The following is a 21423-nucleotide window of genomic DNA, read 5'->3' on the forward strand; positions in this document are numbered from 1 at the left end:
TTTAAGGCTCGACCAAAATAATCAAAGGCCCCTCAGATGTTAAAAAAGATTAATGGGCTCTGATGCTCTAGGATAAAGTATGCAAGAGAAGTATGTTTAGCAACATTTAATATATATTTAATTTACCAAATAAATTTTTTTTAATTTTAAGCATTTCACTGCTAAAGCTAATAGTTATATGTGTGCAAAGCAAATATATTTCATACTGATTCCATTTAGGGTGAAGTGTATGCTTTATATATATTATTCTGTACAAAAATCCTTCTCATAGGTCAACATATTACACTTTCCCAAATCTACTGAATATTTTTTATACACTTGTATCATTTCACAGAAATATGATGGTACTGGTCTCTTTCTTCTTTTACTGATGTTAAGTTTCTTGAATTTTTGTGTCTTGTATAATCTAACATGGATAATTCTTAGACATTAAGCACTAGTCCCCTATTCCCACAAAAATATTTATGTAAATACAAATGGAAAATCAATATAGTATAAAAAGCAAAATGGATGAGTATACATTTTATATATTGTTACTTTTATTTATCTTGAAGTTGCAATTGATTGCTAGATTAGATTCCTTGAGGTCAAGTCTACTATGTGATCATATTTGAACACTATCTTGGTCACAGTAGGCAACCAAGGAAATGTTAAAGATAGTAGAATAAAGAGAAGAAATGAGAAAACACATGATTCCTTTACTGACGATTTGTTCACCCAAACCATTCTTTAGGAGACTTCTGTCTCTTCATCTTGAGTTGTTCTCTTTGCTGCTCTGCTCCAGTGGACTTGAAGGAGCAGAAGCCAGTGATTCTATACTAAGAATAACATAGTGATTCTAAATTTGCTGGGTCTGTCAATGTGGATGATGACATAAATAACCAGTTTCTCCAAGATAAATGCGCCTGTCCCTAAATATACATAAAGATATGTATATAGATAGAGACACGTATTCTTCTCTGATTTAAAAATAATGTATGTTCATTGTAGAGATTTTAGGAAGGACAGAAAAGCACAAGAAAGAAAAGCATGCACTTTATCCCGATACCCAGATCACTAATGGTAACATTTTACCATGCATTTGTGACAGGCCTCCAATGGCGTCTAATGACCTTCACCTCCTGGTATTCATGCCCTTCCATACTGAATCAGGCTGATCGGTGTGAGCATGAAAATCATTTGAAAGTGAAAAAAAAGAGAATAATATAGTGATTCGATATTGCCCGTGCTTGGCACAGATAGTAAACACTGTATGTGTGTTTGTCCCAGATAACCTTTAGAATCTCTTCCAAACCTAAGAAACTACCTATGATTTTAAGAAAAGCAGCTCGATTTTCCATTATTTTTATTATGAAGGGGGCTGTGTGCTTGCACAAGCCTGTGTGCGTGCATACGTGTGTGTGTGGACATATTTGTGTGTATCTGTGTGTGCATATGCGTATGTGTGTCCCTCGGTGTCTGTAGGGGATCGGTTCCAGGGCCCCTGCCCTGGATTCCAAAATCCAAGGATGCTCAAGTCCGTTACATAAAATGGCAGAGTATTTGCATATAACCTATGCATATCCTCCTATATACTTTAAATCATCTCTAGATGACTTTTAATACCTAATATAATGTAAATGCTATGTAAATGGTTGTAAATACAATGTAAATTCTATGTAAATAGTTGCCAGTGCAAGGCCAAATTAAGTTTTGCTTTTGGGAACTTTCTGGAATTTGTGGGGGGGAATATTTTCCATCTGCCATTGGATAAATCCAAGGATGTTGCAGAACCCACAGATATGGAGGGTGTACACACACACACACACACACACACACACACACACACACACATACACTTGTTGGTATTGTGAGGTTGACAAAGTAGAGGAAAGTGATACATATTTACATACTTTCAACATAATATTCTAAGAGGTGTGAAGAGGTGCACAGGATATGATGGTCGCAAAGAGAGATGTTTAATTTGATCAGGGCTTCATAACTGATCTCACACATAAATAGGAAAAGGATTTGTGTTGTCTGCAAAATAGTCTCCTCCAGTCTGGGAGGGTGGGTCTATCTCTGCAGAGTCTCAGCCGTCAGGTCCTCTCTGAGTTCCTCAACCTCTGTGTCAGACCCAACCACAGGACAATATTGAAATGCACATGGCTTGACCTGTAATCACCTCCCTCTTCCTAGCATTTTCTCAGTGTGCCACCAGCGTGTCCTTATCGCTGCCAATTGTTTCCTACAAGAATCTAGGAGAAATCGAGGGAATCAGATAACCAGTTTTGTTAAATGAGTCAGAGTAGCATTGGCATATATACACTACCAAATGTGAAATAGATAGCTAGTGGGAAGCAGCCGCATAGCACAGGGAGACCAGCTCGGTGCTTTGTGACCACCTAAGGGGTGGGATAGGGAGGGTGACGCAAGAGGGAAGAGATATGGGAACATATGTGTATGTATAACTGATTCACTTTGTTATACAGGAGAAACTAACACAACATTGTAAAGCAATTATACTCCAATAAAGATGTTAAATAAAAAAATAAAATAAATAAAAATAAAGTTTCACATATCTGAAAAAAAAAAAATAAAGTACTAAAAGATTTGGTCAGTAGCCTCTGGCTGAAGGAATTTCAGGACGATCCCCGGGAGTCAAGGAGAGATCTTTCTGTGCTGCTCTAGGACCAAGTTTTACTCCTAGGAGGCGGCATGTTCTGAAGGGCTGAGAGTGCCAGACATCTCATGGCCAAAGTAACCAGGCAGTTTGACAAAGGAAGAGTAAAGTCCATGAAAACAGAGAAGCCTACACTCAAATCTCCCTTGGGCAAGTTATTCAATTTTTCTGAGCTTCAATTTCCTTACCTATAACAGTTCAGTGTAACTGGAAGGAATCCATTCAGTAAATGTGAAAATACATACCGGGCAGTCAAAAAAAACCAAGTTTGTTGTGTTCCCTACTCATGTACTCATGCATTACTCCTCATTTAAACCCTATTATTTAATAACGACTGCTTCAACAATTGTTGAAGATTCTAAAGCTGGTTTTAAGGTCAGCAAGTATGCAGTCTGCAATTGTTTGTAGAGTCCACATTGGTTGCTGGAGGGGAGAAAACAGTTTAAATCCTTAGTTAGTGATGGTGGCTTTGGGTAAGTCAACTTTTTATTTTTTTAATGGCTATAATAAAGAACTTATTACAAAAATTGTTATGAGGTTTAAATGAGATAACAATGTAGAATGGTCTTAAGAGAATGCCTGGCACACTATAATGCTCAATTATTATAAACGATTTTTATTACTATCCCTTGACCTACCACCACCATGGTAACATCTAATAGAAATTTACAATGCACCTCACCCTATTTACTTTTTCAAATTATGTATTGTTTTTGAGGAAAATTACAATATACTACTAGTTGAGGATTCTCTGATATTTTGGACAGTGGGAAATTCACATAGTATAAGGTCTGAATAAATGCATAATTATTTCTAATTTATACTTTATTCATCAAGATATTATTGTACTAAAAATTCACATTTTTACCTGACGGTACCAGTAGTGCTTAAAAATTAAGCCTGTAGCTCCAAATCAAACAAATCTATATACTTTTCCCTGGGAGAGTCCAGAAACTGAAAAGAAGTGTTGCAATTAGGTTACACATGTGACGCGGATGAAGATTGTTCAGACTTAAACCCACCCTACTCATCCATCATCATCTCATTTAAGGGAAGAGAGGTTATGCATCCATTTGGTAAATCTGTAATTATGAATTTCTCTTACCCTCCCAAAACTACCCACTCTTTCTGGGTGGGTTTGAGCATTCTCTGAGAAGGCTAGATTCTATAAATCAGCTCTTACATGCTCAAAATTCACAGTTTAGAATTACTGTCAAGTGTTTCTAATACCTGATTCAAACATTAGAGACTTGGAATACTGATATATCTAGACATTACTTGAACCAGAAAATTATTGCATAAAGAATAAATTGTGGTAATAAAAATCACAATATTCTTTCTTCCTAAATGCTTGAAAATTGGTTCTTGAAAAGACCATTTAAAATTCTACATTACTTCAATCCTCACTTTCTTGTGTTTCAGATATTAAAGCAATAAAAACTTTACTCACTTTATATCTAATCAGAGCAGAAATAAATATAATAGGTTGAAAGGACATTTTAAAAACAGTTTTGAGACATTCTAATGATAATATGTATTTTTTAAATTCCTAATTATATTAACACGTTATCTATTCAATGAATTACAATTGTTGAATGACATCATTTTTGATTAATTTTTAAATTATTACAATTAATGAAGTTCAATTGATATACTGCTTACTAAGACATCAAGTTATTATTTTTAGATTTAATCACAACATTTATAATGGATTGGGGGGTATTTAATAAAAATGACCCCTGAAAATCTTTTCACCAAAGCTCACATTTGAAAGGCTAGTTTCCATCTCTCTTATTCTAACATAAACTCACTCTTCACACCAGCAGTAACACTTCACAATGCATTTGCTTTGAGGAACTTTTAGCCTTTTCAATGCACATATGTATTTTTAATTAAATTGAATTGAATACGTACGTGTAAAATACTCAAATGACATCAAGGTGGAGGGATTTGCATTTACTGAGGTCTTTTGATGTCAGTCACATTAGTGTGTTAACTATCCAATCTTTAAAACAACTTGGCAAGCAGGGACTCTCATCCCCTCTTATTTATGAGAAAGTTGAGGCTCAAAAGGCTCAAATAATTTTCCTGAGATTATAAAATAGGATTTATAGCCACATCTTTCTCTCTCGACTCTTTTCACTATATCTCACTCCTTCCCTGCCCACAAACAGAGAACAAGGGCCCTGTCTTGTATTTTCTTATTGTGGCATGGAAATGCCTCAATGCATGGAGCTCTAATGCTTGAGATTGTTTTTTGTACTTTTTTCACTTGAGTTTCAAAAGGAGCTAAAAGCTTTTTGCTCTTGTCGGTTCCAAACATATTTAATGATGATGATGATTACTTTTACTTTCATAATAAGTGTGATATGCTGAGAGAAAAGAACATGGTTCAGGAGAATTACTTGTCTATAATTTGCTGGTCTTCAAGAAGAAGAAAATATCAGTGTGTATTATTTTATGAGTCAGAATGACCTGTTATCTTAATCCACTTCATCATATTAACAGTGTAACATAGTCTGTCTTTTAAAAATTCTTCCATTTAGGGCAGAATTATTCAGATCTCTCATGATTGCCAATTGCCAATTGACTAAAGGCAATCTAGGCTCTATGTTGTAATAGCATTTAAATTCCCTGCTGTGGAATAATAAGACTCAATTTAATTTTTAGACTTTCAAAGTACTTTTTAATAAAAATTACTTTATACTGATTTCTACTTTACATTATACAGATCATATTTGGGGATAATTTTCAGCTTTTTCATATTAATGGTGGATTTAGACAATATTATAAACATCTTTCCTACTGACATTTTACATCCAGATATAAAGAAAGTATAATTGATGATTTATCTAGCTATGTCTCACAATAGGATAAGTATTTTGGGGGGAGAACATTTTTAATACTTTACTATAATTCTCTCTTGCTCTTGCTTTTACTCGCATACTCTCTGAATTTTGATAGTAACCAAGATTATGGTTATTATACATTTATTTAGTTTCACTTACTGTCAATATCCAGGATGTAACAAAAGCAAATAGAAAGGGGTAACCTCAAGTGTTTAACTACTGAGGAAGCTGAAATGTTTTCATTCTGCAAGGGGCAGCTCCAAAGACTAGAACAGATGGGCTGTCTTAGCAGATACGACATTTAATAGGGACCATTTGAAGTTCATGGGACTGCAGAAAGTAAATTACTTGTTCTGAAGTCCAGTGAGGAAAATCAGATGAATGTAAGAGATAAAAGTAAACTTTATCTCTGCCCACTAGCCAGGGATATATTTATTAGCACCCATATCAACTAAAAACTGCCCTTTATTTTTAGTCAGCAAGGTATATATGTGTGTGTGTGTGTGTGTGTGTGTGTGTGTGTTTTGTTTTTGTTTTTGCGGTACGCAGGCCTCTCACTGCTGTGGCCTTTCACTGCTGTGGCCTCTCCCGTGGCGGAGCACAGGCTCCGGATGCGCAAGCTCAGCGGCCGTGGCTCACGGGCCCAGCCGCTCCGCGGCATGTGGGATCTTCCCGGACCGGGGCACAAACCTGTGTCCCCTGCATCGGCAGGCGGACTCTCAACCACCGCATCACCAGGGAAGCCCAGCAGGGTATATTTTGATTTGGATATACATTTGCATTAACCTGCTAAAGCCAATCTCCTATTTCACCCTTTGATTTCCTGATCACATAATAGGTATTGTTTCTAAAGTCACAAATTGCATTAGAACATCTACAGAAATTAGTTTTTAAATCCCCTATGTGCACTGAGATGGAAAGAAAAAGGGTAAACAGTTAAATTCTACTTTGCTCTCCCTGAACAGGTTTTCTATTTCCAGTGAGTGGATTTTTCAAATGAATATGAAGTCATACGTCAAAAAGGTAAATTGCCAGGGCTGGACTTCTTTCCAGTGTTTATTGTATTATTCATATATCTGTTTGTCAATAGGAAGGCAGAGAATATGGCATAAAACAGTAATAACAGTATATTAAGTTATTACATGTCACCTTATAAAACACTTTTACAGAATTTTAACACCACCAGACATTAAGAAGCAAGTAAATTAATTCTATGATTCCAATTAAGAGCCAAGAAAACCAAGGCTCAGAATGATTTTCAGAGGCTTGTCCTGTTAGCAAGTGTGGAACAGGGCTAGAAGTCAGCATTTCTGTTACTCGACTCTGTTCTTCCCTGGCATTTCACAGCTTCTAATGACTTAGTATCTATTGAGCCACTAAATTATAAATGGCTTCATAGTGTTCAAGACAGAGACACAGCCTAAATATGTACCTCTTTTAAATTTATATAACCCATATCTTAAATTAGCATTATTAACTAATCAGCTAGAGCCAGACAGTGTGGTGGTTATCTTCTGACTCTTGAGTTCCAGCACTGGTATTTCCTGGTTTTGTGATCTGGGACGTGTCACTTACACCTTTTTGTACCTTCATTTCCTCATCTATAAATGGGGAGAACAAAAGCACCAACCTTCACAGGATAATGTGAAGATTAAATGAGATAATGCAAAAAAAATTCTTATCACAATTATTGGCATGGTGACAAGCTCAATGAACGTTCATCATTCAGACCATCTCCAGGTTGGTTGCCAGCTATTAATTTATAGATTCTTTTGCTTAGGTTAAACCCTAAAGGCCACTGGGTCCATGGTTCCTTGCCCTCTTTTGTAAAATGAAGTGACTGGATTAGATGGTCTCCAAGATCCCTCAAAATTTTAACATCTGGTACTCTTTTTAGCAGAATTTTCAACCCAAAAATTTCTTCAATTGAAATACTCCAGGATCTTAACTGTTGAACTGATAAGTAATGTTTAGCAAAGTATTTTTCCCAAAGAAGGGAAAATGTAATAAATATATTAGTGAAGTTGGGAAATTCTCATACATTAAATATCACTTACTCATTCATATTTAAGCTAATTATTTGAAATCTCCTTAAAGTAAGGTTAGCATGGTAGAGTCCAGCACACCTAACACAAGGTAGACAACTATAGGTATTCTGTAACTGTCAACATCTTCTAAGTCACTGGCTCTTAAAGTGTTGTCTCTAGACCGGAAGCATTAGTATTGAATATCACCTGGGTACTTGTCAGAAACACAAGTTCCAGTGACCCATTCCAGACCCGCTGTATCAGAGACTCTTGGGGTGGGATCCAGCAAACTATGTTTTAACAAGTCCTCCCAGAAATTTTGATGATACTGAAGACTTAGTACTACGGTCTGAGTGAAGAGTGAAAAAGAAAGTTCTTTTTCTGCTAAACATTTACCGAAGCAGCTAAAACTGAAATTGAATCTGGCCTTAGAAGATATCAAAGAGAAAGGTCTGCTAGAAATAATTACAAGTCAAGTAACCAATCAACTGACTGAGAAAAGGGGCAAAGAAGCCACTGTCGGTTATTCCCTGTAGAGAAATAAGGTACTAAGAAGGTTAAAGAAAAGTTTAATAAATCATCAGAGAGTATCAGAGAAATGATTCTAGCAAGAGAGCAGCCCCAGTAAGATGTTCCATCTTCCTGCCTAGTGTGGAGAACTACAGGTTCTCCATGCTGTCTACTACATGAAAGAAATAAAGTATTACTTTATATTTTTTACAGTAAAAATGAAAATAAAACACTAAGAACTGAAAACCCTGGTTTATGAAGAAGTACATTAAATAGGGAAGGAAATACTTAATGATCTATGCCCATCTATTTATCTGACAAAACCTAAATATTTTCATTAGATCCTGCACTGAGAAAAGTTTTTGACATACTAGCAATCATAATCATTTAAACAAGATATGATGGAAAGGATAGACAATCAATGTCAGGGTGATAGGAAGACAGGTGATTTTATGTGTTTCAATGTCTTCCCTATCATCTGTGTATCAATCCTAGACCCCTTTCTTAAGTCCAAAATTTCTAATTATCTCCTAGATGTTAATGTCAATAAATCGAAAACTGAGTATATCCAAGCAGGTCTCATAAACCCTACTTATAATCTCTATCTCAGTTAATGGAATTAACTTTCCCCAGTTATAAAACCTTAAAACATAATATTTTGTATTTACCAAGTCCGGTCAATTTAATTTCATAATTACCCAAGGATTTATTTCTCTTTTATCTTTTCCGTGACCATCTTTATTCATATTCCCATGATATTCTTCCTGTTTCTCTTCACAACTAGACTCTAGAAAACAGGAATAATGTCTTCTCCCCAGTGCCAGGGCTAAGGCCTGACACAGTAAGCATATGCAAATTGTAAATTGTTCCCTGGTGAATGTACTGGAAGAGTAAACAGATTAATCTGAACTTCCAAGCCCCCATGATTTCAGGAGGCCATCACACATTGCATCTTTCTTCAGGAGAAAGAAATCAATTTGTGACAAATTTGTAAAAGAAGACTGTATTTCCTGATCCACATCTGTCACATTTTAAGTTCTAAGTAAGTGTTCTAATCCTCAGATTTGTATGGTTTTTTTTATATTAGATCCTCTTCCTTGACTCATCTTAAGACAAGTTATGTTTATCTTGTCCTCTTGGATATTAGTGTTCTCAGGTTTTAACACTCGGCTTCAGTGACCTCAACAAAATTAATGGTAATGTGTTCCAGGGTCTTTGGGGGAAGCCCATGAGACTGGAAATTAGGCAAAAATAGTAAACACAAAATGGCTTTCAATGATCACAAGAATCATCTAAGGAATTACAATTTATGAGAGAAAAAATTCCTGTCAAGAATTTATTTGTTACCTACCAGACACTGGCTTATGGAAACTGTTATTCCAAACAAGGTTGGCCGTACTTAGGAGATGCATTATCTATGTAGATCACAGATTAACAGCCAGGCTCTCATGGGGTTTGTCTGCCTTTCCTCCCCCCAACAAGCCCTGAGGACTTCTTTTATGGGCTATACTGTATACATTTCATGACCTAACAACCTCACTTTTATTGTACAAGATACCAGGCACTCTGAGGTAGACTGGAGTTGCTCTTTCCAAATTAGAAAGTTCAAACCAAAAGATGCAATATTTTGTTGATTCTCAGTGCCTTCGCTGAAGAGGAATTCTAGAATGTGCAAATAGAAAAGGAAAATTCTTGGCTTACAAACTGATACAGGAGAAATCTTCCAGAAACACATGGCCTGGGATATTTCAGACTCCTGGCAGATTGCAAACCTTTACTGCCTTTTATTAATAATCAGGGTTCAGATCAAGTGCCTCTAAGAAGCCAGGACCCACTTGTCAGCCTAGACTTTAGCTCAGAAGCTGAACATCTTCCAACAAACAATCTCATAAGAGCAGATGTCTTCTCCAGACACCGAATTACTTTGGCCAGCACAAATGTCATTTACTAAAGAGACACTGAAATGTTTGGTCACTCTTCTCTAGACAATAGAATTAAGAAGGTTATACAGTAATAAACAGAGAAAACACAATTGCAATTTTGTTCTGTTGACTTGTTGCAACCTCAAATGATCTAGGCCCACAGTCCCAACATCTGTCTTATGGTTGCCCTTATAGATATGAAACAACAGCGTGTACGATATAAGATCATTGTTATTAGGAAATGCAAATACTTCAGGGCTGTGATTGTGGAAGGAGTTTCAAAATCACGAGGGGCCTGGGAATGTAGAGCCTGAACTTACACAGATAAAAACACACTCTTACTCATTCCTGTCTACGTGTCCTGTGTTCCTCTAGTGGTGGAAAACTGCGATATAACATAACATATGCCTTCAGATATTACCATTACCTATCCACCTCTGTCAAGGTCAGTACAAGTTTGAAAGGATACATGAAAGAAGCAAATCCTTCCATCAGGAAAGTTTTACCAATATGATGGGAAGGTATCCCAAACAACTGGATATGAGAACAAAAAGCTAGTAAAGCAACAAGCAAAGAACTACTGTCATCGTGTAGTGTTGTTTTATCAAAGTTTGGGCTCAGGTAAGGGAAAGGGGTGCATGGTGGTGAGACATAAGAATGGGCCATACAACACAAACTTCCGGGGAGACTTTTTCAGGAGACACCCAGCCATGAAGTTCTTCTCCTAATTATGGTGGGGATTCTGATCAAAGTCCTCCAGTAAAGCAAAGAGAATAGTAGCTACAGCAGAGCTTGCTTTAAAGGAATGTAACATCTCTAAGAGTCCATCATTTGCAGAAATTGTTTGTGCCTTATCAAATAGAACAGAAATTGCTAGAGCTGTATAATAGCACACATTTTTATAAGATTTTACTTTAAAGGACAGATTTGAGCCAATGAAGTACATGCATTGTCTCTGCAATTAGTCAGTGAGACTTGATGCAGGGAAGTGAAGAGTTCAGTGTGAAAGGATAAAGGATCAGAGAGACGATTCAGATACAGGGCAGTAACAAAGGGAAGGATCTAGATGGACAAATGGGAAAAACAGAAAATAAGGAAAAAATAGATTCCTTATTCATTTATGTCAACGATTTCTCCACTTCCTTAGTGGTAAAAAAAAAAATAGGGAGATAGGAATAAAACCACATTGTATTTATAATTGTGTGCCATTTTGGTTTATTTTCTACCTGTGATGTTAAGATACAGCTACATTTTGCCATTAGTAAATTTGATATAGTTAAGCCTACAGTCAGAGTTCAGTTACTTTTTAGTAATCTTTTTTTTTCCTGCTTTTAAAAAATTTAAGTCTCAATTTAAAAGAATCTATTGGAGTTTGCTAAAGAACAATATCAGAATTATATGTACGACTCACTTCTGCAATAACATGCAGAATTCCAGAACAGGCAAGCAGGTTAAAAAGGAAACTAGCAAAAGAATTCAGCCTGTCACTGTAGAACGTCAGAAAATGACGCACGAGAGGAGAAACACCCACACGTACACAGTAGCCCCCCGAAAACATTATTGACCATTAGATAGAAACGTTTCCAATGTATGGGAAGCCACCACAGGCTACTTTGTTTTGCTTTGGTTCTCACTAACATCTGATTAGCCGGGGTAGGGGGTGCAGGGGGCGGTGACTTTTGGAGAGTATAAAATGTGTACTTAGCAGTGGTTTTGTGTCATAATAGTTCTGATTTCAAGGCTAACATTTCTTAGTATTTGGGGAGAATATGACCATCCACAGAAACCTTCTGCAAGTAAAATAAACTAAAGCTAGTATTTTTGCACGTACCTGTTTTTCTCCACTGGGCTTCTTGTGGTTCAGTAACAGCTCTACAGCTCCGACAACTTCTTTCCTGATGGCGTGTAATAGAGCATCTCCAACATAGACGTTACAGCTTAAGAGTAGTTCTATGAGCTCCAAGTTCTCATTTTCGATTGCAATGAGGAGAGCAGTTCTTCCAAGTGGATCGACGCAATTAATATTGATTTTAAAATAAATCTCAGCTTCCTCTAGGGATTTCTTGACACTTGCATAATCTCCCTTTTCCACAGCGTTCAAGTAGGCTTTCTCGGAGGGTGAGAGCTCTGATTCTGCTCGGACTATCCTGAGAGGGATGCGGTCTCTGTAGGGGGCATTAACATTTCTTTTGTAATAGAACTGAGCCATGTTTCATGCCATGCTATTTCTTGGTCTCTGAAAGTGCAAACAAAAACCAACACACACAAGGATTAGTATTAGCACACTTTTGAATGATTACGCATCGCATTTAACAACTCACAATGAGGCCAATAACAACGATGAAACCGTAATTACTAAGTGAGAAGTTATGTTCCCTTTAAACAATGGAAATAGGCAATAATTATTCAGTTATCTAGAAACACAGGTTTCAAAGTTCTTACTTAAGAAGAAAGAGAGGCCAGTATTTGGCAAGTTACTTAAAAAGTGACGTCTGTCAGAGGCTGCACCTGTAATTTTTAAAAATTATTTACCAAATTTATCATAAATATATATTGTTTTTAACGGAGAACCTTGAAAGTCAAAGGCTGTATCTCTGGGGTCCCCAAACTGGACCAGGGATTTTCAAGAATGTCAGTCACTGTCAGTTTTGCTCATCATGGAGATGCTGTTGAGATTACGGAGTATCAATATCTGGGCAAAATGTTTTTCACTTTCATTTCTAGTTTTAATGTTTGTAAGAACTGACGTTAAAGTTACTGTGAGTTACTGATATTAATGTCAATAAAATATCATACTGAGCCCGATGAGCATAATTATATTTTTTTCCTCTTGTAAGTAAATTCATTGAGGAAGAAAGAATGTGTACCAATGGTATTAATTATCAAGATGAGTCTAGGCAATTTAATTTCCAACAGCAGCATGTAGAAAAGGATTAAATATATGGTTTATTACGAAAATGCTATTTTCTTAATTCTCTTACCTCTGTATCATGAAACAATAAACCACAAGGCAGGAATACATTTATTGTAAAATGTAATATTATTTTGAAGTTACAGTAAATATACAGTTGAAGATGAGGAAATTATTTCAAATAAATAAGAGATTATCATCTTAAAATAGATTAATAAAAAAGTCTGATGTCGCTAAAAGTTATACTGATTTGGTAATCATCTTAGAGGTACAAACTTACTGAAAAATGTATTCTGTTTTGAATATAATTTCTTTGCTGCTGTTAGGTTCTGATTCCATACTTACGGTCTGAACTATTTTATTATTCTACGTCATTTATATTCAACCCACGTTTATTTACACACATTCACTACATCAAATTAAAATGAATGGGGTATTCTAAGTACCTGAACATGCATATTCATCTTAATTGATCTTTTTAGACCTAATCATTTTATAAGTAACTTAACCAGATTTGAATAATGCTTTAACTGTAGCTTGAACATGCATTGCATTGACAAATGTGATTATATTTAATGTCATGTTCTCAATTTGGGAAAGTATGCATTGTTTGTATGCTACCTCAACTTAACAGTAATTTCAGTTATCAAATAGTTAAGTTTTATTTTTTGATGTCCAGATTATGCATCATGATTTCTCAAATATCTAGGTTCAGGATCTAATACACAAAACTGCAATTCCATAATTTCTTCCTTTCTGGCATATTTGATTCAGCACTTTATTAAGGCCTCTTCATAGACTAAGCAAAAAGTGGTAATCCAATAATCCAGAATATTTTTCTCAAATATTTCACATTTTGTTAGTCTTGGTGTTTTAAATGTATAATGACCAACTATACAGCATGATCTAAATTTATTTTTATAATTGCAGACAAAGTATGTTGTAAGTTCTTTAAATAGCAATGTTACCTTTTCAAAGGAACATAAAAATTAATACTGGTGTTCAGATATATTAATTTTAGACATGCAAATTGCTTACTTGAAGCTTGATTATAATTTCAGTATTTAGACAATGCATTAACTGACTAGAATAACGGGAACAAAATTATATTATCAGACAACAAAGACAATTTAATAGTCCTCCAGTATAACCAAAACTTCAAAAATCAACATCATTATTATGTTACATATCTCTTTTTAATTTTCTGATCCCAAATGCCCCATATATGCATCAGTGGTAACATTAAGATATTTGCCTTAGGAAGGCAACTGTCACCCACTTCCCCAGCACAACTTTTCTATCCATGTCAGCATCCATGAAAGTGTGCGGGATCAAAGTTGTGGTTTTCACATGGCAATTTTATCCAGACTATAGTGTAAATCTTCATAATGATAATAACCACCATTTATATTCTATTTCAGCAGTATACATTCTCTATTACCTCACTTTGTCCTTACCCATGGCTCTTGGAAAAATACATGAATTTTCATTTTCTAGAGTTGAATCCAAGGTTTCCCACCAACAATATTTTTGCTTAAGACTAGTGTTTCATTGTAGCTTGCCCAAAATACAGGTTAAAATGAAAGTATGAACATACATACACATCCACAGTATCAGAAATTCATGTGAATTATGGCTCAGTCAGAATTAGGAATCAGCTTAGAGCATGGAAAAACTGTATTTCATTTTATTTCATTTACTTTGTTTTATTAATGATGGTATCATATAAAATATTAGACAGCAAACAGCATTTGACTTCTCATTTTCAGAGTACAAGATGTTGGTGACAACGAAGGGACTGGAGCACAACATAGCAGATACTGGAGAATTTGTGCGAGAGGAGGGGACAGATAATGAGAAGTTAGACTTACTAAAATCTGTTTCATTTAATCCAGATAACTACCATAAATGTAAACTACGTAAGTTTCAAAAAGAGTAATATGACATTGAGAGAAAGAAAGATTCTACTCAACGTTGTGTTTAAGATGTGAATTGGGCATGAGACTTTCCATTAGATAACCTGTCTCTCCATCTATAAAGTAAGGAGAAACAACAACGATGAAGGAATGGGTGAGGAGAATCAAAGATTAGTGCTGAGAAAGACCTTTTATCTGCTGTCCTCTTTTAACATCTTGAATTTGATAAAAAACAAAAACAAAAACAAGAATTCATGTTTGGGAGCCTACGTGGATTTGAAATATACTTAAAATGTAAATGCATAAAGTAAATAAAATTTACTTTATGTATTTATTTACTTTATGTACTTATTTACTTTATGTAAATACATAAAGTAAATAAAATTTAAATATTTACAGTGGAATAGTAAAACATAGAGAAAGAGAGAGAGAGGGGAAGAGAAAGAAGGTGGAGCAACTCTGATTGATGGCTAAAAACTTAAGAAGGTCAGGAAGAGTATATAATTTTTCAGTACATCCACTTGTCCTTCTGGATTACCTGGTGCAGTGATACTAACAGAAGGACAAAAATCAAGTTTAACAATTGAAAACTGTGATACACGAATGTAATTGCAAGAAGCTGCCGATAAGGCCGACGGCTCCTGAGCTGACACTCTTATCAGCAACAACGGAATTGCTACTGGATAAAACGTCTGTAAAAGAACAGGGGTCTCACTGAAGCAAATATCTTGACCTCAAATGTGGAAATAAAAGCCTGTTTCTGACCCTACACTTTCAGAATAAACTTTCTGGAGAAAAAAGATATTTTTTTCCCCATAAATTACAGAGGTGAACAGATCCTTTGATTTCAATGCCCCCTTTATGACACATAAGCCAGAAGCAATATGGCTGCTTCATCAAGTTATGTTTCAAAGACTTGGAAGAGCTATGGGATGTGATGAAGAAAAACTCAAATCCCGCGACGTGAATTCTCAATTAACCCAACGTTTATTTTCCCTAAATATGTTTGGGACTTAAGAAACAAAACTGCGGGAGAGCTTCACCTTGACATCAATCCCAAGAGAAATTTTTAAAAAATTGTCCCTAGATATGAAAACCACAAACATCTAAACGACATGAAGATATGCAGGAAAACAAAAGTTCCAGATATTTATAGGGTCTGAAGGCATATTCCCTAAGGGATAAATTTAGCTGTGTGGTGCAAAGAACAGTGAACTTGAATTCCGAAGAACACAAAGGAAAGAAAATAGAAATCTCCACTCTTGAGTATGCATTATTAAAAGTAAAATAAAATTTCCCCAAACAACGTTGTTTTTTCTTTTCGCTTTTTATTCCCTAACTACCAAAAGATACATTTCATACACGTGTGATCTTATGACACAGTGAGAAATAAAGACTCTCATTTTTTGTTAGGAAACTATGGCACATATCTAAGTTGTATTTGTATTTTTTTCTGAAATCTGATATAAAATAACAATTTCTCAGATAACTTATTCACACTCAATCCAATTCGGATTTTTTTCTTGCTATTGGTATAGTATATTATCTCAATAATCTTTGATATAATGCGTACTCCACCTAAAAGCATAATGCTCTCATTTTGGCTATCATTCCTAACTCCAGGCTTTTTCTTCATCATCTTTCACGTGGCTACACCAATATCCTTCTAATAATCTCACCGATGTTATCCTTTCATCCTCCCTGTTTAGTCTCCACAATGCCACGTGCCTAATATTTCTAAAATGTAAAGCTGATTCAATCACTCTCTCACTTTTAATCCTTAAATGACTGAGAACCGTTCACAGGAAAAACACTAACCTATTATGGAATACGGGACCTCCATGACCTGGCTTCTAAATGCCTTCTCAGATATATCTACCAAGGCAGTTCCTGGAAAACCTTATTTTACACTGACAAGAATCCCAAACCACTTGGCCACTACAGTTTTAAGCATTTCCTCACACTTTTCTTTACAAGAGGAAAATTGTTCCTCCCCTGAGTCTCTGGCAACTCTTGCCAAGTTTTAAAAACCTTCTGTGAAGTATCATAGCCTCTGAGGATTTTTCTTCTCCTCCTCTTAAGGCAGAGTTAATGGTCTTTTTTATGCATCTTCGTAAACCCTGTGGACCTCTTAGCTTTAGAACATTTTTTTTTTTTTACTGTATAGAAGATTGTGACTTATACAATATTGCATCCCCAATGCTAAGCAGGTAGTTAGTGCCCCAAATTTGTTGATGAATCAATGAATTAATGACTATACTTTCAGAGTCATTCCTCTGTCATTTTGGGTAAAGGAATAAAGTTAATAGGGTAAAATTGCTTCAGTCAGGTGCCCAAAAATGGTTTAGCACTTGTAGGCCTGTTGAAGGCAACAGTGCATAACCGGACATCCAGCCAACAGTCACGAAGCTACTGAATACGCCGGGAAAAATGCTTTCATTTTTTACCTAGTTTTCTTCTCTAACTATCTTACCCCCAAGGTTTTTTTCACCCATACAAAGAATTATAACTGTAATGTGTAAATCAACTCATCTATAGCTCTCAGCTCTGGACTACACTTCCTATCACTACTACCTAAATCATCAGAAAGGCATAAGATTTGGGTCAGTTGGCTGATACTTCCAGGGAAAAGCGAGCACAGAGGAAAAAAGTACAAGACAGCCAAGGCTAGCAAAGTGAATGTCTTATAATGGGAGAAACAGAGTTAATATACCTGTAAACAGGAGACTAAAATACGTGTATAAATATCTACAAAATTATAAAGAGAATATGAGAAAATCTGAGGAATAAGAAATCATCAAGGATAAGTAATTGGAGAGACTGGTAGAATAACCATGGAATGAATCAGTAAACGGAAAGTTCAGATCATGAAATTCTCCCAGTTAGGAAAAAGTAAAAGTGAAGAGAAAAAGAATGTATGTATAAGAGCCAAAATCTATAAAATAGCAATTGAATGAAGAGAAAATAAAATAATGGAGTGCAGGACATATTTTTAGTATTAATGACCAAGAATTTTCATAATTATAAACGATATAAGACCTCCCATGGAAAGAATCCATAGTACCACATAAGATATATAAGAATAACTCCTTCATAGATTAAAAAAAATTATAAAGGAAGAGAAAAAAATATCCCCTATGAGAATATCCCCTACCACGTACATCATAAGGAGTAGCTGTGACAACATTAGTTTTTGTTCTAGAAAAACTTTGCCCAGGGAAGATAAGACTGTGAAACCAATAAATAACTCAGGATTTCACTATTCCCATCAAGAAATTCCTGGTTTATCTGAGATAATATCCTGCTCACCTGGACAAACAGCTTCCTTATCAAACACTATACTTATCAAGACTCTCTCCAGAACCCTCACTTGGCCAAATCTACCAATCCTAAATTAGTATGTCACAAATATTGCCCAATATCAATCATTCTCCTATCTTGAAATATCCACCTTAAACTCCTTGTACCCAGGGCAGAAAACCCTACAGATATTCTCCCCAACTGTCCCCTTTGGTGGCACTACACAGCTGTATCAATGTGATGTTCTCCCTACTGCTGGGAGTTATAAAGAACTTATCCTTGCTTTACTGGAAAACTATGATAATGTTTTGGGAGTCTGATACATAAAAAGAATAAAGAATCAGATTAACATCAGACCTCTTAACAGCAAATTTGGAGGTTAGAATGTAATGAGGTTTTGACTGAAAAGTAGAAAAGGATAAACCCCCCCCAAACAGAATTTTGAATCTAGAATTTCATATTTATTAAAATTATTTAAATACAGGGAGGAATAAACTTAGTCTCATGCATACAGCCTCAGAAGACTGCTCACATGAAGACCATATTTGATCATAGGATGACACTACAATATACGGAAAGTATAGATATAAAGAGAAAGATTTCTATGGTTTAAATAGTTGAGTTTTTGTCTGTTTTGCTCACTGATCTATGTACGAGGCTTAGAAAAGGGTCTAGTATGTAAAAAGTACACAATAAATATTTACTGAATGAATAAAGTATCTACTGAACATCTGTATGTCAAATGTGTATATTAAGCATTGGCAATACCCTGAAGCCGGGATCCTTGCACTCACGGAGCTTAGGATCCATTGGACAGGACCCACAAAAAATTAAAAAAGCAAAGGAACCCACAGCAAAATTACCGTTTTTAAGGGCTACAATGGAAACAAATGATGAGAAGGGGTGGAGAAAGATGGAGATCTACCTTAGGTAGGGGGCTCAGGGGTTACCTCTCTATGACATGAAAGATGACAAAAAGCCAGCTAAGTGAAATTAAAAAGTGCAGAGAAGACCATTATGTTAAAACGATCTGAAAGTGAGAAAACAGTGAAGCGGGAGGGGCAGGATGCATTCTAGGATGTAAAACAGGGACAGCATGTCTGGAGTGTTGTGAGCAAGGGAGAGAGTGGAAGAAATGGCTTCTGTAGCCAGGAAATGCAGTGCGAGGATCTGGGAATGTATTCAAAACATAATAAGCAATTCTTGAAGGGCTTTGAGCTGAGGACGTACATAATCCAATTTCTGTTTTTCTTTGTTTGTTTTGGGGCTTTTTTGGGCCGCACTGCACAGCATGTGGGATCTTAGTTCCCCCACCAGGGATGGAACACAGGCCCCCTGCAGTGAAAGTGTGCAGTCTTAACCACTGGACCACCAGGAAAGTCCCTCCAATTTCTGTTTTTAATGGTCATTTAGGCTGCTGATTGATTTGGAAATGCGTAAGAGTGAAAACTAAGACCATCTGCCAATAAACCAAGTGAATGCCGTCAAGAGTTTATATCACGAAGGAGGAAACATTAACCCTTAGGATTAAGAATGCAAGACCCAGACTCTGATGGTGGTATGTTTGTGGAGATTTAAATGTCTGCTCATATTTTATTGAGTTTATTAATATTTTATTAGTGCTCTGATTGAATATATTTCAAGTACTCTCATTCTAATCCTTTCCCATATCCCTATTTTTTTCATACCTTCATAGAATGTGAAGATTTTAAGGGATACATATATCATTTTTTAACAAGAATGTGTGCACACATATTGCTGTTACTACATCAGAAACACTTTTACTTCTTTCATTGTGTCAAAGATGTCACTACTTGTGGACAGTGAAAGCATAAGTTGTCATAAAGGAAGCAATATTAAGAAGAAATGTGGGGGAAAAGCAATACATGTTGCAGATAAGCAGTTTACAAGATGAGACAAAAGAAAGACAAAATAACCTAATTTCAAAAATGAAATATTCAACAGCAAAATTTATTCAAAAGTCACCCAGAACAACCAGATCCTGCAGTCCATAGCTGACCTTTAATTTCTGACATTGTGTGTGGGCACGTGTGTGTATGTATGAATGGTAACTACGGTAATGGTGAGTCTTTTGAGAAAAACAAAAAGGAACAAATCTTGTAGTGATAGCAAAAGTAATATAAAAATGCTTAAATGTGTATGCACATATGGAATATTTGATAAATATATGACGCCAAAATAAAAAAAATACCCATTAGATTATTGCAGAGGTAAGGATACCATGTTAGATGTTATTGCTGTTGGTCGTGGTGGTGTGTGTGTGTGTGTGTGTGTGTGAGAGAGAGAGAGAGAGAGAGAGAGAGAGAGAGAGAGAGAGAGAGAGAGAGAGACACGGAGAAGTAATGGAACACATATTTCATAGTAGCGTATCAACCAAGAAGCATGAAAAATCAGAGCAGGAAATGGAATAACAATAAACAATGTTGAGACAGTTGGTTAGAAGTTTTGGAAATAATTATTTAGTAACACCATAAGAGTGATTCAAAGTATATTTAAAAGTTAAATATTGAAGCAAAGTGATAGGAAAATGTCAGACCATGAAGAAGAATCATGCTATGTATATACAGAATGCAAAAAATCTTAGTATGAAAACAATGTACAAAATTAAGAGGCAAAACAACTAGGAAAATTATTCAAAATGAATATGACTGAGAAGAGGTTATTAAATAGAAAAGAAAAATCACTAAGATTCAAAGAATAAAAAGAACAGCCTCCTGGGAGAAAAGGAAATATAACTGGAAAATATCATTTGAAAATGCATTCTACTTTACTGACCTCTAAAACTGTGAAGTCTACCAATACGATAAAAGACATTGCGTGTCAAATGTGATCACGTTACATACAAAAGAATAACCGGTACCAGAAAAGATGCAGTGAAAATACTTCTCTTGTTAATTGTTAGTGATAGTTTAAAGTGAAAAGGAATTAGAAATATGTGTATCACCCTTTTGAAAGGTTCAAGCCCTTTACCCCACGAATATCTCTCCCAGGAATCAACCCTGGAGGTGTATTTCATAAAGCAGGCAATGATGTATGCACAAAGGGAAAAATAACTCTTACATAGGAAAAATAACTCTTAACATATTGTCAGAAAAAACTGGAGAGACTTAAAAACCAATAATTGTAAGCTAGTCAATTAAGAGCTAAATATCTATTTAATTAAAAAGTGCACCACTATTAAAATAATATGTATTAAAAGTTAATATTATGCAGAATGATCATATTATGATACGTGCTAATCATGGATAAAATTTTGAACACAGTAAAATTAATGTCTACAACAATGATAAAACCTGTAAGAAGGA

The 21423-nt window shown here is 35.5% G+C and overlaps 1 protein-coding gene across 2 annotated transcripts in view; it reads right to left on the minus strand.

The window, feature by feature from the left end:
- The window catches only part of TRPC4 (transient receptor potential cation channel subfamily C member 4), a 162066-nt gene that overhangs the window by 106072 nt on the left and 34571 nt on the right, over positions 1-21423 (minus strand). For both annotated transcript variants that reach the window (XM_079902605.1, XM_079902606.1), the window contains exon 2: positions 11802-12206. In XM_079902605.1, the coding sequence (XP_079758731.1) occupies positions 11802-12179 (378 nt within the window). In that variant the 5' untranslated portion in view covers positions 12180-12206. The remainder of the gene's footprint in view (positions 1-11801; positions 12207-21423) is intronic.

Source organism: Stenella coeruleoalba (genome assembly GCF_951394435.1).
Source record: "Stenella coeruleoalba genome assembly, chromosome: 18".
Taxonomy (NCBI): domain Eukaryota; kingdom Metazoa; phylum Chordata; class Mammalia; order Artiodactyla; family Delphinidae; genus Stenella; species Stenella coeruleoalba.